The sequence below is a fragment of the Convolutriloba macropyga genome, chromosome 15 (assembly GCF_964194025.1).
Source record: "Convolutriloba macropyga chromosome 15, txConMacr16.3, whole genome shotgun sequence".
In the NCBI taxonomy this organism is placed as follows: Eukaryota; Metazoa; Xenacoelomorpha; order Acoela; family Convolutidae; genus Convolutriloba; species Convolutriloba macropyga.
Window position 1 is genome coordinate 39,068,527 of NC_134482.1, and position 27,902 is coordinate 39,096,428.

The window sequence follows — 27,902 nt, forward strand, 5'->3', positions numbered from 1 at the left end:
CAGAAACTATTCAATACTGATTCAGAGTCTGTTCATCTGCGTCAAAATTCTCTGTGAGAGGGGATTTCTGATGTGTAATATTTTGCATCAGAAAAAAATTAATAGTATACCATGTGAATCATAAACACTATGAACCCTCAGATTTAAGGGGGGGCAGAATCCTTGCCGAATAAAAAAAATACCCAAAAACAAGTTCTTTGCGTCATCTGTTTTGCAGCAGAAGAAAACTTATTTTCATCAATTAAACACCTTTATATGCTTTATTTCCCCATTCAAAATTAAATACTCCAAACAAAAACAATTCTGGAAGTAAAATTGCATTACTGGAAAACTTGATGGTAAAGCACATGACTATTCTTTTCCTAGAAACAGGCAACTGCAACGACTCTGTGTCTTAAAACCATGAAAGTATTTTGCAGAATATTGGTATTCTAACTAATGTAGATTTCCAACAAGTTAAACAGTTTTAAAGTTGGTTTAGAGCTACAAAACCTACTTTATAATGAACATTTGATTTTGACCTAGGAGAAGGCTGGAGACCGACAGATAAAATTATCATTTATGCTTCCATTTCAAAGAGAAATTGATAAAATTTTGATGTAAACAGTTTCTGGGATATTTATATAAATTGAATTTGAGATTAATCCAACTTTAAATAACATAACAGGATTACTTCTGAAACAAATTCCAATAAATTGAATGAAAAAAAACGACTGGACCTTTTATATGAACAGCATACCAATTGAACATAGCAACCAACAGATTAAAAGTTTCGCATGAAGCCAAAAAATAAAATGGTTTAAACTGAAGTTAGTTTTAGTGTCAAAATATTTTTAGCTGAAATTTCTTGTTTTAAAAAAGGTTATCGAAAACGGAAAAATTATATAATGTTTCAGCCTATTTCATAAATTTTCTTCAACTTGTAAAAAAGCAAAGAGAAGTCAAGGAATCTGGTCAAAAAACATTGCAAAAACTGTCATGTTAGAAAATAAAACGCAAGAATCGATTAAAGGTCTTAGCTTCAAGACTTAAAACCAACGGAGAAGTTGTTAAAGAAAACATAAGAACCGATCTAGAGTCTCATGAAAATTGCTCATGAAAAATTCCGAACTCAGAATGCACAAAAACAGCAAAAAAATTCTAAAACCATAAAAATTCTAAAGATAAGAATTGATGCAGTGATTGCTTTGTGTGTTTTTAAATCAATAGTCCAACACGTAAATGCAACCAACACTCACAAAATGATTCAGAAATACCTTTAACAATATCGCAAAATTCAAAGTTTAAGTTTTAACGTAAATAAAGTGACATATTCAATACATACAATTCAAACTACATCAACTAAGCAACTCTTTCATTTTTGGCTTTAAAAAAGTGCACTTTACATCCAAATTGGAGGTTTTTCCAGCAATTTGAGCATACTAAGCACCTAAAAGGCTACAAAAGGCGAATTTTAAAAAAGCTTTTTTTCTCCCAGATTTCTGCCCGGTTATCTAATTTTGAAGATTCAAAATTGCCACTGATATAAGTTTAACACTCCAAAAAAGAGAAGCACTAACATTCCAAACTATTTAGAGGGTAAAAATGGGAATAATTTTCGTATCTACTTGTGCGTTAGGAAAGCACCGTAATTTTTGTGTCCAGAAAAGTTAAATTATGAAAAACTTAAAAAAACGAGTACTTCCAATTTTTATGGACTTGCGTTGTGGGCAATCTCCCAAAAATGTCCGAAAAAAATTGGACCTACTAAACCGCAAGCAAACTCTTAAAATGTTTTTACCACGATTGGCATGTCCGATGCTGACTCTTCTTATAAAATTATCGAAAATTAAATTGCTGATGAGAAGTATTTTGTGTCTTTTTTGGAAAAAAAAGTTGATTATTATAATTAAAGACTGTTCTTCTTGCAAAAACTAACTAAAAGAAGAAATATTGGAAAAGATTGTATAAAAAGTTATACATAGAAACATCCCTTATTGAAAAATTTGAAAAAATTGGTCGTCTGTTTTCAGAAAAAAATCAAACTAAAGACTAACTAAAATCATTGTACAACTTCCTTTCCAAAAACAGCTTTAAAATTCAATCTATAAAAAATATGCGCCCTGGAGAGAGAGAGCGCGAGAAAAATGCTACATCATAAGATTCTGACAGAATAATAAAATATAAAAACTCTAGGATCTATTCTGTCCTCCGCCCACTCCGTGTTTTATGCCCCTGATTAAAATTTATGTAGTTATATGACACGTTACCTTGTACAAAAGCACGTGCGCCTGGAGGGCACACAAAGTAAATTCCAACTAGGCTGGGGGGATATCCAAGCTCTGTTGCAAAATAGATACAAAGTTTATTATTCAGCTCCTTTGTAAATTGTTACCAAACTAGAACATGAGTCAAAAGGGTTTACATAAAAAAACTTTTTTTTTAAAAAAAAAGAGCCAAGAATGGTCCATTGGAAGAATCACAGAAGCACGTGCGTTGTTAGCTTTGTTAGCTCGCTAAGCGAAATCAACAAGCAAACAAGAGAAAATTACAGAAGCTTACTGTTTTTGCGTCCTGTCTGTGGGACTAGACGAAGTGCCTAATATCCGGTGAGATTGTTCCTAATACCCCCCCCCAGCCCAGTCTGTCCCCCAAGTTTTCTGGGGCGGTTTGCCTGTGAAAACAATCGTCTTACAACACACAACAGTCTCTGTTTGTTGGGGTAGTTTCCAAAGTTAGTTCCCCCAAACTGTGTTTTTTTTTTCAAAATGAAATACAACTTAAGAAATGCAATTTCTGACGAGAGTGGTGCAAAGCAATTAGAGAATGTAGGCACACAAAGCGAACCACAAAATCGGGTTTGACCCAGGAGTTGCAAAATGTTTGTGTTAAAGAGTTTTTTCACGTAGCTGCAGGCACAATTCGTTTTCTGCCAGATACCGCAGATAAACTCTACAGAGTTCAAGTACTAGAAAACTGCGATCAGTACACCAAAGTAAGATATTTTGGTTGGGGGTCAGAGCACGACGCTTGGTTCAATTCAAAATCAATTTGGGCGTACTCAAAATACAAAGAGCAGTTGTGCAGCCGTCGGAAAATTAACACAGACCTCTCAAATAAAATAGACAATCTACTGATCTCTTGTGATTCAACTGATTCCAGTCAGTTGAATAACTCATTTTTTGAACGTGTTGATCTCTCAATAAAGTCAGAAAGTAACAAATTGCCAGAGGTGTTGACAATATTGAGTTCGTACGTGCCAACCTGTCGCTTTGTTCCTATCAAATTCAGAGCAAGATGGTCTCAACTGCTATCAGGTGTTCTTCTTGAATGTGTTGAGGCTCCAGACAATGAGACAAATTGGCAAAAACTTTTTGTGGTTTCAAAATGCGCTCTACGTGCTTGTAACCGCGGAGGCAAAAAGCAAAAGCGCAATCAAGACCAACGTCTCGCAGAACGTTTTGATCGTTGCAACGCCGGTGAATATGGGAAGCTTTGGTCAGAAGCTGTGTCCTTGAAACAATCAAAAAGACAGAGAACTAACAGCAGAAATATCGGTCAGAGCGAAGACGTTGTGCCTACAAGGCCAATTTGGCCGAGCTGCTAAAGTTTTAGCTTCTGAAGGTCTCGCACCCGATAACAAAGCTACATTCAAAGCACTGGAAAACTTACACCCGAAAGAACCGATACCTGATGTCAATTTACCTGACGATATTGCATCCAATGCGTTCCAGTTTAGTGAAAACGCAGTTTATGAACAACTTAAGACATTCAGCAAACACACTGCAGCCGGTCCCTCTAAGATGTTTCCAGAACATCTTCAGCACGCAGTAGACTGCACTGCACCTGATCGGTCCGAGTCTGCACTGAAAGCGATAACAAAGTTTGTAAACTTCGGTAGTAGGGGTCTCTTTCCTGTTTTTATTTCCAAAGCACTCTGCTGCGCTTCACTCACGGCTTTATCCAAAAAGAAAGGTGGGGTGCGTCCAATAGCAGTTGGCGAAGTGTTGCGACGCCTCATAGCAAAATGCTTGGCAAGTGAAGCTAAATCAGAAGCAATTGAGCTATTTGACAGTTTGCAATTGGGAGTCGGCATTAGCGGAGGCGCTGAGGCAATCATTCATTCGTCCAAAAATACATACGATAACATAGTAAGTGCTCAGAAGGACGGAGGCGTTCTTCAAATTGATTTTCAAAACGCTTTTAACTCAGTCAAGCGATCACACTTATTAAAAGCAACTTATGAATTTATTCCAGGAATTGCCGCCTTCACCAATTTTTGCTACTCCCAGCACACACCACTCTTTTATAACAATGCAATCATTCAAAGTGAATCGGGTGTTCAGCAGGGTGATCCGCTGGGACCGTTATTGTTCTCCTTGACGTTATGGCCGATCATACAGAAGATCAAGACTTCAGTTCCGGATTTGGTAAAGCACACTTGGTACTTAGATGATGGGTTTATTGCTGGTTCTGAAGATCAGATCAAACAAACGCTTGAAATCCTAGCCAATGAAGGCCCCGAGAGAGGCCTAATCTTGAGAAAAGACAAATGTGAGCTGTGGTCAATTAAAGATTTACCCTCCATTGATCAGGCAGTAAAAAGGAATTTGGGAAACGGCTTTGAAATTCTGGGTGCTGCAGTTGGTTCAAAAGAGTTTGTCGCTTCTTGTTTGAAGAGGAGAGTTCAATAAATTTTATCTATGCTGGATAGTTTACGTCACCTCAACGAACCTCAATGTGCATTGGGTATCCTTCGCTACTGTTTGGGAACTCCGAAACTAGTATACTCATTACGAACTAACACTCCATCAAACGAGATGCTCGAAGTATTGAAAAGTTTCGATGACGGCCAAAGAGAAGTGTTGGATCAAATTATTGGCTCAATTATTGATGATGACGCATGGCAACAGTCTTCCTTACCTATCAGTTTGTCGGGACTAGGCGTCAGACAGTCACAAGAGCAATACAAAAGTGCATTTGTGGGCTCAATTTTAGCCTCAGACGAGCTGGTGAACAAAATAACAAGTAGGCGTCCCTCAGAAAGTGACACTTTTAAAGAGTTACAACAGAGTCTGGAACAGTTCAATCTACTTTCGCACACTCAAAAGAAGATCCAAGAAGCACTTGATAAAGAAAAACTAGCTGACCTAATAAGAAATCAATCGTCAACTAGGGAAAAGGCAAGAATCCAATCACTATGCCTGCCTCATTCAGGAGAATGGCTTGCTGCGCCTCCAATTCCCGCTCTAGGTCTACACCTTTCGGCTAAGGAATTTCAAGTCAGTGTCAAGTACAGGCTCGGGATCGCGGTTTATGATCAAGAAAGAAAATGTCCTTATTGTAAGTCAGGTACAATGGACACGTTTGGTGACCATGCAGTTGCCTGCCATGGAAGGGGAGATGCGATTTCAACGCACGATAGAATTCGCGATCGCATAGCTTCTGCCTGTTCAGCAGCTAATTTGTCTCAAGTAATTGAAAAACGCAATCTCATTGCGGAAAACAACTCACGCCCAGGAGACGTCTATCTGCCTTGTTGGAAATCTGGCCAATCTGCTGCTCTAGACATAACCGTGACTTCTTCTCTGCAACCGAACATTATTTCTCATGCGGCAGAGAAGTCAGGCTATGCAATTGAAGCTGCCGAAGATCGAAAATATGCTCAGTATGAAAACAGTTGTGCTCAACAAGGAATTATGTTCGTCCCGCTGGCAATTGAAGTTTTGGGCGGTCTGTCGAGGACTCTGAAGAAGGCCTTATTGCGCATGTCGTTGTTAGCTGATAGCAGAAATTATCAGTCAGTGGGACAATCCATTGCCTTCGACAGAGCAGTTCAGTCACTTTCTGTTGTCATCATACGAGGATCAGCTAATATGCTGTTGTCGCGAGCTCCGTAGTTGAACGCAGCAATTAGTTGAACTGTCTGATAATCAGCGACCCGATTGTGTGGGACGCAATGTGGAGATAACTTTTCCTAGACGCTTGTGTTGAGCTGAATCAATCTCTTGATGAATTAGAAACAAGCCCGAATTCTTATTGTACTCACCCAATGAGAGGTGAGTATTTTCGTAAGCAATGTAAATCAACAGAAGGGTACTTGAGCGCAGTTCATTAACGCGAGGAAATTAAAAAACGAGAGTTAAAAGGCTGAGGGAGAGAGGAAGAAATGTCAGAGATCGGAGATAACCTTAAGATTGGCAAAAAGAAATAATCAGCAAACATTTAAATTTTAGATCAATATAAACCAAGATTATTAGATAATGGATACCACACAGATTTAATTAAAAAGAAATATAATATAAAGATTTCTATCATAATCGACAGGCAAAACGAAGATTTACTAGTTATTAATTTGGAAGATACTGCAGGCTCTGTACTTTGCCTTCCGGAACACTATCCAGAGGAATACTCATAAAATAATTTCTAAATCAAAAACAATTTACAGCAGACCTTTACAAAAAGCAAATACGGAGTTTCAAGCTTTTCACTTGGAGTTACGTTTCGTTAAAAATTTCGTTTCGTTACATTTCGTTACGTTTCGTTTAGTGCGTATATATTTTTCTAATACATCTGATCGCAAAAATGTAAGATTAGCTTTCTTTTACGATACAGCAATTAAAATGAAATTTGAATGGAATACGCATTAAAATACTAGAGGAGTTAGGGGAAGTTACGTAACAAGAAGCTAAGTGATAGAAGATGACACTGATAAGTACAAACGAATCGATTCAAGCCTGAATGATGCAGTTTACTTTTGTGTGAATTGATAGCTTCCAAGGTTGAGGTCCCAGACGGAAGCAAGTATGTCCAGACCGAAGATGAACGCACGAAAGTCTGGACATGAACGCACGAAAGTCTGGTGAACGCACGAAAGTCTGGACATGAACTCACGAAAGTCTGGACACAGGCACCTTCCGTCTGGGACGGTCTGGACATATGTACTTTCCGTCGGGGACGGTCTGGTCATACTTGCTTCCATCCGGCACCTCAACTTGGGTATCTTTGCAAAAATTCACGGCTATCACCGTGTTTTCCGTTTAAAGATGCGGGTTTTTGGTTGTGAATATTTTTAACCAATTTTCTTACATTCTTCTTATACAAAATATTGACTCAGTGACTTTACAAAAAAACCTTTTTGTTCGATTGGTTATAAAGAAAGACAATACGCGATTGAATTTTCGTAATCACTGGGATGTCTTAATTTAGAAACGGAAAGCGGCGAAACGGGTGAATGCCAACAAATCTGTCAATCGACACAATCGGCGACAGATCATCAAAAGACCTCATTTGGGATTCATGCCTGAACAGGAAATTGGACCTTGAAATGACTACCTTACAAGAAAATTCTATCATAATGTTATCGGAATATGAAAAAAAAAGAAAAAAAGAGTGTTGGGGTGTGGTTTATAATTATAACATTATTATTATTAAATTATTATTTAAATTAATATATTTGTATGATAACTATATAATAATTATATAGAATTCAAACTTTTAAATATAATTATAATATCATTATATTTGTTAAACTATTATTATTTAAAATTCTGTCTTAATCATCTCTGAAAAAAAGTAATTAATTATCTTAAAGAGCTGTGGGGTGTTAATTAGTAACAACGATTAGGAGACGGCATATTCGAGACCGAATTAGGGCGAGCAGATTTTCCCCACCGTATGGGTTTAATCAGTTTTCTCGTGATATTATTGAAGGCAACAACAGAATTATGAAAACTTCTAATTATAAAGCCTGAATTTAAAATTATAATTATCTGAAGATAAGTTATTTCGAACCTTCGACCTGATAATTCATTCAGGTATTAGCATATAAAAGTGTTGCATCTAGATTTACCGATTTCCCAAATTCCTCTAGAATCGGTAGAATAAATATATGTGATGGAATCTATCAATTTTTTAGGTTAGGTTTTTATTCAAAATTATCTGACAAAACTGATAACAAATAATTGGAATTATGATTAATTATAATTTATTTTTTTTTTAGTTCTTCAAGTTGTCTAAATTTTGTGTGAGTCTAATGAGAGTTTATGTTTTGTCCTGGCATCAGGTCAAATCCGTTTGTTCTCATCAGGTAAAGTTATGCAGCTGACATTAAAAAGCGGGATGGCAATAATCAAATCCAAGCCTCAATCCCCCCCCTCGCCCCACCCGGCTTTGCATGTCGTAGTAAGGAAATGGATTTTTACGGGTCAAATCTTAGATGTAAGTGGATATATTTTTCAGAAAACGGCTGGATGTGAGAAAATTATGTTGAGAAATAATCTAAATGTCTTGAATATTTGGTCCTGGAAGCTGAATCTGCTGAAAAGAATTCAATAATTGTCAACGCATTTCTTATGAGTAGTCACCAGTTTTAGCACATTTTCTAAATAAATTTAAATTTTCGGAGACTTGCTGCTCTTTTATACGTGCTTTTCAACTTAAAAAACAGTCAAAATTGTGAAAAACCCGTGGACCGGTAACATAATAGAAGAAAAGGTGCCATCAATTTTGAGACCCAGGTTCGAGAATGAAATCATGTGCAACACATTATGCAAGAAATATGCTTAAAATGAGAAAAAGAGGCGGATGATTTTGTAAGTTTTATCCTTCTGAAGACAGTTTTTCAGCGATGAAGTCACACAATTTTCGAAAAAGAATTATCAACCCAGAGCAAAAACATTTTACGCCAAATCAGTGACGATTTATTGACATTGTAACTTTACAATTTCACCAATTGATACTTAAATCGGGAGCTATACTAAGGTATTCTATACTTTTGTGATCATTTTTGAACTTTCATTTCACCTAATAATTGCGACTGATTTTAATCCATGGCAGCAAAATTGAAAATTTTTAAACCTCTTCTAACAATATCTTGAAATGAAAATTTGACGGATCAATCAAATAGATTTAAGTGTTTTCTCTGTACCATAATTAGCGTTAAATATTCAATTTTCACTGTTTCAACTGTTTCAATTGTAGCTCAACTTGAAATTGAGCTACAATCGAAATAGATCTAATTAGCTACAATTGAAATTGATCTGCTTCCGCTCGAATAAATACCAAATTTGGAACCTTGACAGTCTCAGAAAAAAAATTAAAAACTTTGGAATATCCCAGCACTGCTTGTTTCTGAAGATGCAATTTTAAACTGAGAGAAAAAGGTTTTTGTGCTCATTTAGTAAAAAGAAGATTTATAATTAATCCACCACGACCCTGGTAAGTAATTTTCCATAATTTTGTTGAAAATGCTTTTGAGAACAATCGGCTTCGTTAATTCAGAGTGTGAGGATGAAACGCAGAACCATACACAGCAAATGTATTATTTTCTTGAACCAAGAATCCTAAATTTTAAACCAAAAATTGAACTACAAGTATCCTATATTAATGATGAATTATTATAAGTTTTTTCTAGCAATCCACTCATCCGTTAATCAAAATTTTGCCCATTTAATCGGTTCCTCATTTGAAGTCTTTGGAACGAAACTTAGATTAAAACAAAAGACAGTTTTGTTGAAAAAGAATTGTATTAAAAAACCAAAAACTTATTTTCAGAAAAGAACGAAAAAATATTGCCGATGCTCAACGGGTTAATTAATCACAATTTTGCTAATTTCAATTCTAAACATGCAGAGTGCAAAACAAGTTTTAAAAAAATAAATGGTGAAGTGGATGAGTTTTTTTGAAAGCAACTTCTTCTAAAACGTGCTATTTTAATAAACAGAGATTTTCCAGGAAAAAATTTTGAGCCGGATTGAACAAAAGGACGATTTTTATTAACTTCAAAACCTAATTTTCCATTTGGAGCCTGCACTGAAACGCATGACTCAAGAATCTTTGCTTCCTCCTAACATTTATTGGCTTGCAAAAATGACTGATTCAAAAGAAAACTGTTTGCAATTGTTCGTACTTCTTGAAACGAGCAGAAAACTAAATACGTCCTGAAACGTCAGTTAAAAAATTAATCATTCACAACAAAAGCTTCATGAAATTATTTGAAGACATCAGTTTTTGTAGCAGAAATATGATTTGATGCGTATATGAGCTTTTAGGCGATAAGTTTTATGTGCTTAGTAAAAATTTATAACACACAACTTAAAAAGCGATGGAGAGTCCATTTCGTTTTTAGTTTTAGAGCATTGTTTTTTTTCTATTCAAACAAGCATGAGGATTGAACAAACACGCCATTACCCAAAGAATTGCAATACTTGATAATTTTTCTAATGTTTTACAAAAATTGATTCTGAAAGCAGTTAATATTTTCAAGATCTTTCTACGTTGTTGCATTGCTTTACTATTCTTCTCTTTTGAGAATATTCACCACATTTGCCACTACTGTTTTTGTGTTAATAAAACTAACATGAAAAGTCTGTCGATTTAATATGGATTGTGAATTATTATCAAAAGACCTTTAAGTAGCTTATTTCTTTCTTGATCGCATTTTTTTTAAATTGTCCCCGGAAATTTATTTTTTCCCTTTTTTTGCCTCTCCGTTTAATTTTTATTTTTTTAAAATTCAAACATTTCATATAAAACAGATTTATTAATGTCATTTGGTGCTATAAATTGCAGCTGTCATTAAAAAAATTAATACTAGATTGTATGTTAAACTTACCAAAATTAAGCAAACGGAGTTATTTCGGTTTAGGGTGACATAACTTTTCCTTCACTTTGTTCCATTTTGTGTTTAGTTATTAGTTGGTAATTTTTAATGAAGATTTGAATTCTGTCAACAGACAGGAAAGAGATGTTAGTAGAAGAAATGAAGAACAAAATAAAGTTATTTAAATTTTGTGGAGGACATAAATAGGAATTCTAGATTCAATTTCTCCGATTCTATCAGTAGTCATTTTTACTTTACATCAAGGAGAACAGTTTCATCTGACGCTGATTTCATCTAACCTAAAATTGGTGAATCATTTAAGAAAAGTTACTACTGAATCGTTCAAATCAAGTTAGCTTATTATCAGTTTTGTAGCTTTCTGCTTCAACATTGACTTTATTATTTGTAATTCCTCTTTTTAGATGTACAACTTTACTTTCAAATTAGACAATGATTGACACAAATTCATACCCTTATAATATAAGTAGAACTGCCGGCATCGAAGAACATCATTGGCCCTTATCTAATTTAAAAAGAGAGCTGATCATTTTCGCTATTTACATTGTGTCATTTTTCGCCGTAATATTTTATTTAAAAAAAGATTGTTTTAACCAATTATTGCATTTCTTATTGGCTAGCTCGGCTTAATATAGAAAAGAGTGTTTTTAAGTAGAGGATGCAAACTTTTCAATCGTAACAATACTTTAACTTTTTGACCTTATACATAAATTACTTAAATTTATCTTTACTCATCCAAGTGGAGATATTTTGTTTTCTGTTGATTCTGTTGATGTTACTTTTTTCGAACTCGGGTATTAACATCATTTCAGCAAATCATTTCTCTGGTTATTTTTTGTAACTTTGCAAACAGATATAATGATATTAGGAATCATGAAAAACGGTGGAAAAATTTTAATTTACTGGTAACTGTAATTAGGATTCGGAAATTCAAATTTGGATAATATAATTTAGGTGTTTGCTGAAACTTTCAATTCATGTTTGTGCATGTTATCAATTTCGTAGCAATTGATTCCAACATAGGCCTCCTTTTTTGAATTGTTTGTACAACCCGTGTTGAGGTCCAGACCCAAACTGGGCTATGAACAGACCCACTCGAACGCACACCCGTGTGTTTCCAGACTGAAATTAAAGGGTTTGGACAGCAGTTCGAGTGCAAAATAGTCTGGGCCATAGTCTGATTTAGGTTTGATCAGAGGTCAATTCGGTCTGATAAATAACTGTCAAACTTCATCTATGAAGACGGCAAACTTAATCAATGTCATGCAAAATTTTGAATTAGAAAATTTCTGTAAAACCTTTCCGATTTTGAATTGACTTCTTTGAATTTTCTGCTGTAGACGTCGGATTTTATGAAAAGCATATATTATAACGATACTTAAGGTCTTGTGTGTGTTTTAGCATAGTCTCTGATCAGATGTCACTTCCCAGTGCTCGAACCCACGACATCCACGCCAAGTCCACGCAAGATCTTGGATTTCCACGATACCAATTCCAAGTCCACGCAAGATCTTGGATTCTTCAAGAAGCACACGAGGGTTTCCAGGATCTTAGCAGGAACTTGCGTGGGTTTCCAAGTTTTACTTTTTTTTACAAATGCTTCAATTTTATCCCAAAATTACTCACAAAGACAAAATTTTGGTTCGATTGCCCTGGATAACAGTCAAAACTTAGAAAAAAAAACATTTTTTTTCGAGCCCACAGCAGCATTTCCAAGATCTTGACAGGATCTTGACAAGATTTTGCGTGGTTTCTCAAGATTTCGTTTTCCCTTATTTTCGTCAAAACGGTGCCTTATAAGTGCCAACCTAAATCAGCGAAGACAGTTTTTATTTGATTTTTTTGGCGATAACAAAAAAATGCTTTAAGGTTGAAAAAAAATTATGATTGAATTCATGTCTGACAAACATGTTTGTAACCTACGAGGCCCAAATTGACCTAATAACCTAGATGCCTTAGATTTCTGATTGGCAGGCTTCCAATGTATACATTTCCTCAATTTGTGATGAGGACAATAGTTTTCAGGAATGATAATTAAATTCCTGAATTCCAAATTTACACGATTTTGTCCGTTATGGAGGTGATATAGTAGAGTTGTCAAGTCTATGCTTCAGATAAAGTAATAAACTTTTCCCCATTCATAAATGAAAATCTCAATAATAATTTTTTGACACGTTTCTATCTTTTCCAATGGGTATTGTAGCAAAACGTACCCGTCCATGAGCGATTTTTTTTTTATTTGAAACACAACTTCTCTTTCCGAAACGTCTTTATATACAAGGAGAAGATTGTTTTCTTTTCTAAGTAGATCAGAAACAACTAAACAGCTCCTCACAGAGCATGCAAGCTGTTGATGCATGTAGTGTAATGTAATGGTCCTGAAAATTTGTAGTCGAACTGTTATTTAAGGTTGATTCCTGAATAACATGTCTATCTTCAAATTTTATTGATTGTGTTGTGTTTTGGTAAATGAAGAGGATTTTCTGCGTGCTATTTGCGTTCTCCATACAATATTCTAGTCCATGAAACAAAAGATACCAGTGATTGCTGTTAGTTCAACAATTTACTTTTTTCATGATTTCGGCAAATTTCGGAGACTGTTGTTTTGTGTCAAACACACAAAACATCATAGCCTTCATGGCGAGGTGCGAATTTTTTTCCCACCTCATCATGAAGGTTTGAATCATCCAGGAACGCAAAGATAGACTGGAATTAGGCCCAGAAACACGACAGTTGTGCCATTAAACGCCGTCAAGCATGTTTTTCGTTAATTTTGGGCTTTTAAAATAGCTGAAAAAGTTGGGTGTAATTCAGCAATTTGCTAATAACACCCAATGTACTCTTCCAAAAAAATAGATTACTGGAAAACTGGATTACAGTAATATAGAAGCGGTAACGACATACGGTCCTCAAGTAGCTTCCATTTTTTGAAGTCTTGCAGATTTAGATTTTGAGAGGTACAAATTGTTGTTTTAATGATAAGTAGTCAAGTGCTTAGCAAAATTCTACCAACATAGTCTCATTGTATTGGCATTGTAACCGTCTGGCTTGTCATATATTGTACTACCCTAATTCGGCCTGGTAAAAAAGTTATTGATTACTAAATTTGAAAAAAAAGTCACCATTTCAGGTGATTTTGGTGTTCACCAAATATGCGTACCTCAAAATACCATAGTATTCCTACATTTATTGGTTTGTTGGATTTTTATTGTAGTGGGGAGTAACCCCATACACATTTTTATCGGGTTTTAGGGAGTTGAGTGGGTCATTTTTTGCTCTGTAGGCGCCGAACCTCGACTTTGGCCAATTTCGGCCAATTCGGCGGTGACATAATGTTGAATTTTTTTGATTCAAGATTACATATTATAGTGTTTTAGATTGCTCAGTTAATGGGGAGTATCACTATAAACAGATTGTACCTTTTTTAACTAATTTTGAAGGTTTATTTTAGCGAAACTTGATATTTGGTAGTCAAAATAGGTCATTTGACCAAATGAATGAGTGAAGTGGTGTTGTTTGCAATTGAACAAGTTTTTGGGCGTGAGTTTTGTGTTTTCTAGACACTATTTAGGTTGCTGAAGCTAATTGTATCAAACAATGGCATTAATTCAACAATTTTTCTTTTTCACCATTTTATCAAATTTCTGTGGATGTTGTTTTATATCAAAACACACAAAACATCATAACCTTCATGGTGAGGTGGGAAATTTTTTCCCACCTCACCATGAAGGTTTGCCGAGATCTAGAACATGGAAGTGGACCAGAATTACACCCACAAACACGCCGGAAACGCTGTTTCACGTCGTTTTTCTTCGGTTCCGGAGATCTTGGGCTTCGGTTTTAGCCCAAAAAATGGGGTACAGAACAGTATTTTGTTAATATCTGCTAAAGTACTGGACCAAATTAAACGGGAGCGGTCACATTTTGTTGGTGTTGAACCCTTCTTGCTTGCGTGTTTTGGTTATCCCCGAAAACGGCTCGGCTAAAAAGTTATTTTGGGGTAACTATGCAAAAACTGCCAATTTGGTACATTTTGGGTCACCCAAATTTCGGTACCTTAAAACAGTGGATTTAAGGTACATATTATAGTGTTTTAGAAGCCTCAGATAGTGGGGAGTAATTCCCTGTACAAATCATAGGGTGTTTTCTGGAGTCTCGAAGGTCAATTTTAGCTCTGCAGCTCATTTCTTCTTCCATTTTGGGGTCCTGGTACGACGCCTTATTTTTTTGCATAGTTGAACGTGTCATAAGCCGAGCTTTCAGCCTATATATATATATAACTTATAGCGTTTTCCTTACCAGTTTGGAAATATTGACCGGTACAGGGACAGTCAGTTTTGGCCATATTGGAGAGAAGACCCACCTGCCGAGTCAATGAAAACTTGTTCAAAAATGTTGTAGAAGGTTAAAATATGGCTGGGTAGATCCCCTGTGACATGGCAAAGGTTGTCACAAAATTTGGTTGTTATAACCAAACTCCTTGGTTATGAGTTTGATGAGTTCGGTTGGGTGGGAAGACTTGTGCTTCTGAAGCATATGGTACGGTACCTTTATTCCTTAATATCTCCCGATTGAGCCGTTCAATCAAGATTTCATTTCAATATTCTAGTAGCATTTGTAATGAGCTTTCTAACAGTATATTATACGTTTCATATGTTGCTCTCACTTTCGAGATATTGACCATTGCAGATCATGTCATTTTGGCCCTGGAAGACCACTTCTTCTCCACGTTTTGGGTCAGATCTTGGCTCCAGATGGCCCAATCACTCCAAAATTGGCCGTGTTATGTCTGGTATAATATCCTGTAACTTATATCAACCGGTAATGTGGTTCAATAAATGCGAACCACATATTTATTTATATATACTACTATTAACCTAGTAATCCCGTCCCATAGGCGGTTTTGCCGCAAAGGTGCGCCCCGTTGAGACGCTGGTTGGTCAGCTCCCCCCCCCGCTATTGCACCTTGTCTTTCCCCATAGGATCTCTAGGAACAATTTGTGCTGCGCACAGACTTTTGTTAGCGTTCTTGTGTGTGTGTTTGTTGTTTTAAATTGACGTACTTCTCATATGTATACCTCATTTCAGGTTGTTATAAATATGTCAAACTTTCTGCAAAGTTATAAAATTCCTCGAAAAAGTGAAAGATTGCCATATTACCAGTCTCAATCCATTGAGATATTTGATCACCCGGTGGTCGAAAAGGTCAGTTCTGAAGTTTTTTAATGCATGTATGCATGTACGCAGCAATGCTGCCGAGTAATAGCGCGGGAGACCCCTGCATTTTCTCGGTAGCATTAATGGACTTTTTCTTAAGCATGCAAACCTCAAATAACATGTAATCTTGGTTCTATGGATTACTAAACGTGTTTAATTGCCCTCAAACAAAGTTTGTAGCAATTATATTAGTCCTCAGGTCTATTTTATGCGATGGCCTGACACATTGTTTCGTCTGACCCATTTGACTTTTCGTCGCACTCCCCTCACGCCCTACAGCCCACTATCACCCTGCAGCTGTTTACAATCGGTCCACCCGGTCCATCAATGCACGCATCAATTTTTTATTGAGAGCACTTTTGAAAATTTCAATCTGTTTTAGCTCTTTTATTCGTTATCCGGAAAGAAGCATACTTTATTCATACAAAACTCTATTTTTTGTTACTTAAAACGGAAATCGGAATTTTCTTCTGCTTAGAGCTCCTAAAAAAAGCTTACAGTGCTAGTCAAGCCAACTTTTTGTCATGAAGCATCTTTTAAGTGGCTGGACTTGAAAACATTTTTCAAAACGCTTAATGCTTCTTTTTTTTTAGAAAGTTTTGTTGTCATTTTTCGGTCCAAAAGTTATATGAAGTCAATGCCCTTGTAACCCTGATTTTCTAGGCTGGATACGCGTTGAATGCAAGCATCAAATTTTTATTGCGGGTAATTTTGAAAATTTCACTCTATTTTAGCCGTTTCTTTCGTTTTCTGGAAAGAAGCATTCTTTATTTGGACAAAACTCTCTATTTTTTGTTACTTAAAACGGAAATTGGAATTTTCTTCTATTTAGAGCTCCTAAAATAAGCTTACAGTGCTAGTCAAGCGAACTTTTTGTCATGAAGCATCTTTTAAGTGGCTGGACTTGAAAACATTTTTCAAAACGCTTAATGCTTCTTTTTTTTAGAAAGTTTTGTTATCATTTTTTGGTCAAAAAGTTATGAAGTCAATGCGCTTGTAACCCTAATTTTCTAGACTGGATACGCGTAGAATGCACGCATCAAATTTTTATTGCGGGTAATTTTGAAAATTTCACTCTATTTTAGCCGTTTCTTTCGTCTTCTCGAAAGAAGCATTTTTTTTAGGACAAAACTCTCTATTTTTCGTTACTAAAAACGGAAATAGGATTTTTCTTCTGTTTAGGGCTCCTAATATAGGCTTTCAGTGCTAGTCAAGTGAATTTTCTGTCATGAAACATCCTGTAAGTGGATGGACTTGAAAACATTTTTCAAAACGATTAATGCTTCTTTTTTTTAATAAGTCTTGTTCTCATTTTTCGGTCAAAAGTTATATGAAGTCAATGCGCTTATAACCCTGACTTTCTAGGCTGGATACGCGTAGAATGCATGCATCAAAATTTTATCCCGGGTATTTTTGAAAATTTCACTCTATTTTAGCCGTTTCTTTCGTTTTCTCGAAAGAAGCATTCTTTTTTTTGGACAAAGCTCTCTATTTTTCGTTACTAAAAACGGAAATAGGATTTTTCTTCTATTTAGAGCTCCTAAAATAAGCTTACAGTGCTAGTCAAGCGAACTTTTTGTCATGAAGCATCTTTTAAGTGGCTGGACTTGAAAACATTTTTCAAAACGCTTAATAAAATTTCTCTATAATAGTTAAAAAAATGGTCTTCTCGAAAAGTCTTCTATTTCTCGAGGTGGTGATATGACATATGTCTGCTTTTTTGTACGTTTGCTAGTTTGTACCACATGTTTCTATTCTAATTGGAGCCCAGATTTGGTCAAAAATTTAAACTTGCCGGAAAAATTGAATATTCTCTATCATGAAAAAAGTCTTCATCAAAAGTCTTCTATTTTTTAGTATTTTTTCATTGTGTTCGTTAATGTTGTAGTTTTGTCGTTTTCTGGTACAGAACGCAAACAAATTAGTCCAACCAAATTTGAATATGCAAAAGAATTTGCCAGAATAAGTGTTTTGGAAGAAAAGTTGGATTTGTGGTGGAAATTTCATTTTGCCGTACAAGCCGCTAAAATTTAAAGTCTCAATGTTTTCGTTAATTTTTGCTTTTTCTCGAAATTTGGCACAAAACGCAAATATACTGGTCTAACCAATTCTGAATATGGAAAAGATTTGGTCAGAATAAGTGTTTTGGAAGAAAAGTTGGATTTGTGGTGGAAGTTGCAATTTGCCGTATAAGACGCTAAAATTTAAAGTCTCAATGTTTTCGTTAATTTTTGCTTTTTCTCGAGTTTTGGCACAAAACGCAAACATACTGGTCTAACCAATTCTGAATCTGCAAAAGATTTGGTCAGAATAAGTGTTTTGGAAGAAAAGTTAGATTTGTGGTGGAAATGGCAATATGCCGTATAAGACGCTAAAATTTAAAGTCTCAATGTTTCAGTTAATGTTCGCTTTTTCTCGCTTTTTGGCGCAAAACGCAATCATAATAGTCCAACCAGTTCTGAAAATGCAAAAGAATTGGTCAGAATAAGTGTTTTGGCAGAAAAGTTGGATTTGTGGTGGAAATTGCAATATGCCGTATAAGACGCTAAAATTTAAAGTCTCAATGTTTCAGTTAATGTTCGCTTTTTCTCGCTTTTTGGCGCAAAACGCGATCATACTAGTCCAACCAGTTCTGAATCTGCAAAAGAATTGGTCAGAATAAGTGTTTTGGCAGAAAAGTTGGATTTGTGGTGGAAATTACAAATTGCCGTATAAGACGCTAAAATTTAAAGTCTCCATGTTTCATTTCAGTTAATGTTCGCTTTTTCTCGCTTTTTGGCGCAGAACGCAATCATACTGGTCCAACCAGTTCTGAATCTGCAAAAGAATTGGTCAGAATAAGTGTTTTGGCAGAAACGTTGGATTTGTGGTGGAAATTGCAATATGCCGTATAAGACGCTAAAATTTAAAGTCTCAATGTTTCAGTTAATGTTCGCTTTTTCTCGCTTTTTGGCGCAAAACGCAATCATACTAGTCCAACCGGTTCTGAATCTGCAAAAGAATTGGTCAGAATAAGTGTTTTGGCAGAAAAGTTGGATTTGTGGTGGAAATTACAAATTGCCGTATAAGACGTTAAAACTTAAAGTCTCAATGTTTCAGTTAATGTTCGCCTTTTCTCGCTTTTTGGCACAAAACGCAATCATACTAGTCCAACCAGTTCTGAATCTGCAAAAGAATTGGTCAGAATATGTGTTTTGGCAGAAAAGTTGGATTTGTGGTGGAAATTACAAATTGCCGTATAAGACGCTAAAATTTAAAGTCTCAATGTTTTCGTTAATTTTTGCTTTTTCTCGAGTTTTTGCACAAAACGCAAACATACTGGTCTAACCAATTCTGAATCTGCAAAAGAATTGGTCAGAATAAGTGTTTTGGCAGAAAAGTTGGATTTATGTTGGAAATTACAATTTGCTGTATAAGACGCTAAAATTTAAAGTCTCAATGTTTCAGTTAATTTTCGCTTTTTCTCGCTTTTTGGCGCAAAACGCAATCATACTAGTCCAACCAGTTCTGAATCTGCAAAAGAATTGGTCAGAATAAGTGTTTTGGCAGAAAAGTTGGATTTGTGGTGGAAATTACAAATTGCCGTATAAGACGTTAAAATTTAAAGTCTCAATGTTTCAGTTAATGTTTGCTTTTTCTCGCTTTTTGGCGCAAAACGCAATCATACTAGTCCAACCAGTTCTGAATCTGCAAAAGAATTGGTCAGAATATGTGTTTTGGCAGAATAGTTGGATTTGTGGTGGAAATTACAAATTGCCGTATAAGACGCTAAAATTTAAAGTCTCAATGTTTTCGTTAATTTTTGCTTTTTCTCGAGTTTTGGCACAAAACGCAATCATACTAGTCCAACCAGTTCTGAATCTGCAAAAGAATTGGTCAGAATAAGTGTTTTGGCAGAAAAGTTGGATTTATGTTGGAAATTACATTTTGCTGTATAAGACGATAAAATTTAAAGTCTCAATGTTTCAGTTAATGTTCGCTTTTTCTCGCTTTTTGGCGCAAAACGCAATTATACTAGTCCAACCAGTTCTGAATCTGCAAAAGAATTGGTCAGAATATGTGTTTTGGCAGAAAAGTTGGATTTGTGGTGGAAATTACAAATTGCCGTATAAGACGCTAAAATTTAAAGTCTCAATGTTTTCGTTAATTTTTGCTTTTTCTCGAGTTTTGGCACAAAACGCAAACATACTGGTCTAACCAATTCTGAATCTGCAAAAGAATTGGTCAGAATAAGTGTTTTGGCAGAAAAGTTGGATTTATGTTGGAAATTACAAATTGCCGTATAAGACGCTAAAATTTAAAGTCTCAATGTTTTCGTTAATTTTTGCTTTTTCTCGAGTTTTGGCACAAAACGCAAACATACTGGTCTAACCAATTCTGAATCTGCAAAAGAATTGGTCAGAATAAGTGTTTTGGCAGAAAAGTTGGATTTATGTTGGAAATTACAATTTGCTGTATAAGACGCTAAAATTTAAAGTCTCAATGTTTCAGTTAATGTTCGCTTTTTCTCGCTTTTTGGCGCAAAACGCAATCATACTAGTCCAACCAAATCTGAATCTGCAAAAGAATTGGTCAGAATAAGTGTTTTGGCAGAAAAGTTGGATTTGTGGTGGAAATTACAAATTGCCGTATAAGACGTTAAAATTTAAAGTCTCAATGTTTCAATTAATGTTCGCTTTTTCTCGCTTTTTGGCGCAAAACGCAATCATACTAGTCCAACTAGTTCTGAATCTGCAAAAGAATTGGTCAGAATATGTGTTTTGGCAGAAAAGTTGGATTTATGTTGGAAATTACAAATTGCCGTATAAGACGCTAAAATTTAAAGTCTCAATGTTTTCGTTAATTTTTGCTTTTTCTCGAGTTTTGGCACAAAACGCAAACATACTGGTCTAACCAATTCTGAATCTGCAAAAGAATTGGTCAGAATAAGTGTTTTGGCAGAAAAGTTGGATTTATGTTGGAAATTACAATTTGCTGTATAAGACGCTAAAATTTAAAGTCTCAATGTTTCAGTTAATGTTCGCTTTTTCTCGCTTTTTGGCGCAAAACGCAATCATACTAGTCCAACCAAATCTGAATCTGCAAAAGAATTGGTCAGAATAAGTGTTTTGGCAGAAAAGTTGGATTTGTGGTGGAAATTACAAATTGCCGTATAAGACGTTAAAATTTAAAGTCTCAATGTTTCAATTAATGTTCGCTTTTTCTCGCTTTTTGGCACAAAACGCAATCATACTAGTCCAACCAGTTCTGAATCTGCAAAAGAATTGGTCAGAATATGTGTTTTGGCAGAAAAGTGGGATTTGTGGTGGAAATTACAAATTGCCGTATAAGACGCTAAAATTTAAAGTCTCAATGTTTTCGTTAATTTTTGCTTTTTCTCGAGTTTTGGCACAAAACGCAAACATACTGGTCTAACCAATTCTGAATCTGCAAAAGAATTGGTCAGAATAAGTGTTTTGGCAGAAAAGTTGGATTTATGTTGGAAATTACAATTTGCTGTATAAGACGCTAAAATTTAAAGTCTCAATGTTTCAGTTAATGTTCGCTTTTTCTCGCTTTTTGGCGCAAAACGCAATCATACTAGTCCAACCAGTTCTGAATCTGCAAAAGAATTGGTCAGAATAAGTGTTTTGGCAGAAAAGTTGGATTTGTGGTGGAAATTACAAATTGCCGTATAAGACGTTAAAATTTAAAGTCTCAATGTTTCAGTTAATGTTCGCTTTTTCTCGCTTTTTGGCGCAAAACGCAATCATACTAGTCCAACCAGTTCTGAATCTGCAAAAGAATTGGTCAGAATATGTGTTTTGGCAGAAAAGTTGGATTTGTGGTGGAAATTACAAATTGCCGTATAAGACGCTAAAATTTAAAGTCTCAATGTTTTCGTTAATTTTTGCTTTTTCTCGAGTTTTGGCACAAAACGCAAACATACTGGTCTAACCAATTCTGAATCTGCAAAAGAATTGGTCAGAATAAGGGTTTTGGCAGAAAAGTTGGATTTATGTTGGAAATTACAATTTGCTGTATAAGACGATAAAATTTAAAGTCTCAATGTTTCATTTCAGTTAATGTTCGCTTTTTCTCGCTTTTTGGCGCAAAACGCAATCATACTAGTCCAACCAGTTCTGAATCTGCAAAAGAATTGGTCAGAATAAGTGTTTTGGCAGAAAAGTTGGATTTATGTTGGAAATTACAATTTGCCGTATAAGACGCTAAAATTTGAAGTCTCAATGTTTTCGTTAATGTTTGCTTTTTCTCGCTTTTTGTCGCAAACCGCAATCATACTAGTCCAGCCAGTTCTGAATCTGCAAAAGAATTGGTCAGAATAAGTGTTTTGGCAGAAAAGTTGGATTTGCTCTATTTTACTCTATTTTAGCCTTTTCTTTCGTTTTCTCGAAAGAAGCATTCTTTATTTGGACAAAACTCTCTATTTTTCAATACTATAAAGAGAAATATGAATTTTCTTCTGTTTAGGGCTCCTAAAATAAGCTTGCAGTGCTAGTTAAGTGAAGTTTTTGCCACGAAGAATCTCTGATTGGCTGGACTTGAAAACTTTTTTCAAAACGCTTAATGCTTCTTTTTTTTTAGAAATTTTCGTTCTCATTTTTTGGTTCAAAAAACAGTTTGAAGTCTATGGGCTTGTAACCCTAATTTTGTAGGCTAAATACGCGTAGAATGCACGCATCAATTTTTTCTTGCGGCTAATTTTGAAAATTTTACTCTATTTTAGCCTTTTCTTCCGTTTTCTCGAAAGAAGCATTCTTTATTTCGGCAAAACTCTCTATTTTTCAATACTATGAAGAGAAATAGGAATTTTCTTCTGTTTAGGGCTCCTAAAATAAGCTTACAGTGCTAGTCAAGCCAACTTTTTGTCATGAAGCATCTTTTAAGTGGCTGGACTTGAAAACATTTTTCAAAACGCTTAATGCTTCTTTTTTTTTAGAAAGTTTTGTTGTCATTTTTCGGTCAAAAAGTTATATGAAGTCAATGCCCTTGTAACCCTGATTTTCTAGGCTGGATACGCGTTGAATGCAAGCATCAAATTTTTATTGCGGGTAATTTTGAAAATTTCACTTTATTTTAGCCTTTTCTTCCGTTTTCTCGAAAGAAGCATTCTTTATTTCGACAAAACTCTCTATTTTTGAATACTATAAAGAGAAATAGGAATTTTCTTCTGTTTAGGGCTCCTAAAACAAGCTTGCAGTGCTAGTTAAGTGAAGTTTTTGCCACGAAGAATCTCTGATTGGCTGGACTTGAAAACTTTTTTCAAAACGCTTAATGCTTCTTTTTTTTACAAAGTTTCGATCTCATTTTCTGGTTCAAAAAACATTTTGAAGTCGATGGGCTTGTAACCCTAATTTTGTAGGCTAAATACGCGTAGAATGCACGCATCAATTTTTTCTTGCGGCTAATTTTGAAAATTTTACTCTATTTTAGCCTTTTCTTCCGTTTTCTCGAAAGAAGCATTCTTTATTTCGGCAAAACTCTCTATTTTTCAATACTATGAAGAGAAATAGGAATTTTCTTCTGTTTAGGGCTCCTAAAATAAGCTTACAGTGCTAGTTAAGTGAAGTTTTTACCATGAAGCATCTCGTATGTGGCTGGAATTGAAAACATTTTTCAAAACGCTTAATGCTTCTTTTTTTTAGAAAATTTTGTTCTCATTTTTTGGTTCGAAGAATAGTTTGAAGTCGATGGGCTTGTAACCCTGATTTTGTAGGCTGGATACGAGTTGATTGCACGCATCATTTTTTTTTATAGGAAAACATCCTAATCAAGAGAAGTCGAGAAAGCGTGGCTTCGAAAACGCCTTTCATGCACCAATCTCATTCCAGTTTTCGGAGTTCACGCCGACAATTAAAGGTACAATGGGAGCCGCAAAACTGGAGCTGAGGGAACTTTACCCAAAAGTTGTGAAGGTCTGTTTCTTAAACTCACGAAAAAAAGCAGAAAAGGAGGGAAAATTGAAGGGCTGGCTCAACTTCCATAATCCCACGGACTGCCGTGAAACATATAATGAAATGTTGAAACACCCCCAAAAAGGAATCGTTGTTGGGGAGTTTGGCACTTGTCAGGAGGCCCCCCTTTTATCATCACTACAACCCAATAAACACAAGATCCTGAAGAAAATACCAACTAACTTTGACAAAGATCTGAAATTTGATAAGAGAATCAAGCCTTTGTAAAGTTATTTGTAAATATTACTTAGTTTGATCTTTTATCTCGCAATTTCTTCTATTTAAAGTTCCTGAATTAAGTTCATATTGCCAGCCAGGTGGTCATTTTGGCGTCAAGCATTCCGTAAATGGCCCGACTTGAAAACTTTTTTCAAAACTCTTAATGCCTCTTTTTTTTAGAAAGTTTTGTTCTCATTTTTCGGTCAAAAAGTTATTTGAAGTCAATGCCATTGTAACCCTGTTTTTCTAGGCTGCATACGCGTAGAATGCACTTGTCAAATTTTTTTTAAGGGTAATTTTGAAAATTTCACTCTATTTTAGCCGTTTCTTTCGTTTTCTCGAAAGAAGCATTTTTTTTGGACAAAACTCTCTATTTTTTCGTTACAAAAACGGAAATAGGATTTTTGCTCTGTTCAGGGCTCCTAAAATAGGCTTTCAGTGCTAGTCATGTGAATTTTCTGTCATGAAACATCCTGTAAGTGGATGGACTTGAAAACATTTTTCAAAACTCTTAATGCTTCTTTTTTTTTTAGTAAGTTTTGTTCAAATTTTTCGGTCGAAAAGTTATTTGAGTTCAATGCGCTTGTAACCCTGATTTCCTAGGCTGGATGCGCGTAGAATGCACGCATCAAATTTTTATTGCGAGTAATTTTGAAAATTTCACTCTATTTTAGCCGTTTCTTTCGTTTTCTCGAAAGAAGCATTTTTTTGGACAAAACTCTCTATTTTTCGTTTCTAAAAACGGAAATAGGATTTTTCTTCTGTTTAGGGCTCATAAAATAGGCTTTCAGTGCTAGTCAAGTGAATTTTCTGTCATGAAACATCCTGTAAGTGGATGGACTTGAAACCATTTTTCAAAACGCTTAATGCTTCTTTTTTTTTAGTAAGCTTTGTTCTCATTTTTCGGTCAAAAAGCTATATGAAGTCAATGCACTTGTAACCCTGATTTTCTAGGCTGGATACGCGTAGAATGCACGCAACAAATTTTTATTGCGGGTAATTTTGAAAATTTCACTCTATTTTAGCCGTTTCTTTCGTTTTCTCGAAAGAAGCATTTTTTTTGGACAAAACTCTCTATTTTTTCGTTACAAAAACGGAAATAGGATTTTTGTTCTGTTCAGGGCTCCTAAAATAGGCTTTCAGTGCTAGTCAAGTGAATTTTCTGTCATGAAACATCCTGTAAGTGGATGGACTTGAAAACATTTTTCAAAACGCTTAATGCTTCTTTTTTTTAGTAAGTTTTGTTCTCATTTTTCGGTCGAAAAGTTATTTGAGTTCAATGCGCTTGTAACCCTGATTTCCTAGGCTGGATACGCGTAGAATGCACGCATCAAATTTTTATTGCGAGTAATTTTGAAAATTTCACTCTTTTTCAGCCGTTTCTTTCGTTTTCTCGAAAGAAGCATTCTTTTTTTGAACAAAACTCTCTATTTTTCGTTACTAAAAACGGAAATAGGATTTTTCTTCTGTTTAGGGCTCCTAATATAGGCTTTCAGTGCTATTCAAGTGAATTTTCTGTCATGAAACATCCTGTAAGTGGATGGACTTGAAAACATTTTTCAAAACGCTTAATGCTTCTTTTTTTTAGTAAGTTTTGTTCTCATTTTTCGGTCGAAAAGTTATTTGAGTTCAATGCGCTTGTAACCCTGATTTCCTAGGCTGGATACGCGTAGAATGCACGCATCAAATTTTTATTGCGAGTAATTTTGAAAATTTCACTCTTTTTCAGCCGTTTCTTTCGTTTTCTCGAAAGAAGCATTCTTTTTTTGAACAAAACTCTCTATTTTTCGTTACTAAAAACGGAAATAGGATTTTTCTTCTGTTTAGGGCTCCTAATATAGGCTTTCAGTGCTAGTCAAGTGAATTTACTGTCATGAAACATCCTGTAAGTGGATGGACTTGAAAACATTTTTCAAAACGCTTAATGCTTCTTTTTTTTTAGTAAGTTTTGTTCTCATTTTTTGGTCAAAAATTTATATGAGTTCAATGCGCTTGTAACCCTGATTTTCTAGGCTGGATACGAGTAGAATGCACGCAACAAATTTTTATTGCGGGTATTTTTGAAAATTTCACTTTATTTTAGCCGTTTCTTTCGTTTTCTCGAAAGAAGCATTCTTTATTTGGAGAAAACTCTCTATTTTTCGTTACTAAAAATGAAAATAGGATTTTTCTTCTGTTTAGGGCTCCTAAATCAAGCTTTAAGTGCTAGTAAAGTGAATTTTCTTTCCTGAAACATCCTGTAAGTGGATGGACTTGAAAACATTTTTCAAAACGCTTAATGCTTCTTTTTTTTTAGAAAGCTTTGTTCTCATTTTTCGGTCAAAAAGTTATTTGAAGTCAGTGCGCTTTTAACCCTGTTTTTCTAAGCTAGATACGCGTAGAATGCACCCATCAAATTTTTATTGCGGTTAATTTTGAAAATTTCACTTTATTTTAGCCGTTTCTTTCGTTTACTCGAAAGAAGCATTCTTTATTTGGAGAAAACTCTCTATTTTTCGTTACTAAAAATGAAAATAGGATTTTTCTTCTGTTTAGGGCTCCTAAATCAAGCTTTAAGTGCTAGTAAAGTGATTTTTCTTTCCTGAAACATCCTGTAAGTGGATGGACTTGAAAACATTTTTCAAAAACGCTTAATGCTTCTTTTTCTTTTTAGAAAGCTTTGTTCTCATTTTTCGGTCAAGAAGTTATTTGAAGTCAATGCGCTTGTAACCCTGTTTTTCTAGGCTGGACACGCGTAGAATGCGCGCATCAAATTTTTATTGCGGCTTATTTTGAAAATTCCACTTTATTTTAGCCGTTTCTTTCGTTTTCTCGAAAGAAGCATTCTTTATTTGGACAAAACTCTCTATTTTTTGTTACTACAAACGGAAATAGGAATTTTCTTCTGTTTAGGGCTCCTAAAATAAGCTTTCAGTGCTAGTCAAGTGAATTTTTGTTCATGAAACATCCTGTACGTGGATAGACTTGAAAACGTTTTTCAAAACGCTTAATGCTTCTTTTTTTTTTAGAAAATTTTGTTCTCATTTTTCGGTCAAAAAGTTATATGAAGTCAATGCGCTTGGAACCCTGTTTTTCTAGGCTGGATACACGTAGAATGCACGCATCAAATTTTTATTGCGGTTAATTTTGAAAATTTCACTCTATTTTAGCAGTTTCTTTCGTTTTCTCGAAAGAAGCATTCTTTATTTGGACAAAACTCTCTATTTTTCGTTACTAAAAATGGAAATAGGATTTTTCTTCTGTTTAGGGCTCCTAAATTGAGCTTTCAGTGTTAGTCAAGTGATTTTTCTTTCATGAAACATCCTGTAAGTGGATGGACTTGAAATTATTTTTCAAAACGCTTAATGCTTCTTTTTTTTTTTAGAAAGATTTGTTCTCATTTTTCGGTCAAAAAATTATTCGAAGTCAATGCGCTTGTATTTCTGATAAAGTGGTTTCAAAATTGGTCAACTGCTTCCACCCTGTTTATGTGCTCTCAAACGAAGCTTGTAGCAATTTTAGTCTGGATGGTTGTCATGTGATTCGTTTTCTTGTTCGCTATCTTTTCGTCGGACTATTTGGTTTTACGGGCGTTTCCCATTATAGATCTCCCCCTAGCTTAGTGGTCATATATCGTATAGCACCTCAATCATGCCAACTATATCATAATCGTACGTCCATAAGAAAGGAATAAACAGCTAAAGCCCGGTGGACATTAATTCCGTTCTCTTAGAGCACGTTTAATTGCTCTTGAACGAATTTCATAGCAATTATTGTTAACGTGTTGGTCTTTTTTATGCAAATTTTTCGCATGATCATTTTTGCGCTTTTCTTCTAGAACATTCGTTGACTTATTCATCATAAAAATTCATCCGTTCTTAATAAAGTTTTCAAGATGAGGTTTTTAAGGGTATTTTTTACGCATTTGTTGG

The 27,902-nt window shown here is 35.1% G+C and overlaps 2 protein-coding genes across 2 annotated transcripts in view; both read left to right on the forward strand.

The window, feature by feature from the left end:
• Positions 1-7,519, forward strand: part of LOC142354185 (uncharacterized) — a 9,129-nt gene extending 1,610 nt beyond the window's left edge. Inside the window, exon 2 of the mRNA XM_075406444.1 lies at positions 7,189-7,519. Coding sequence (XP_075262559.1) covers positions 7,189-7,305 — 117 coding nt within the window. The 3' untranslated portion in view covers positions 7,306-7,519. The remainder of the gene's footprint in view (positions 1-7,188) is intronic.
• The window catches only part of LOC142354058 (uncharacterized), a 469,891-nt gene that overhangs the window by 283,097 nt on the left and 158,892 nt on the right, over positions 1-27,902 (forward strand). The gene's annotated exons all lie outside the window — the stretch shown is intronic.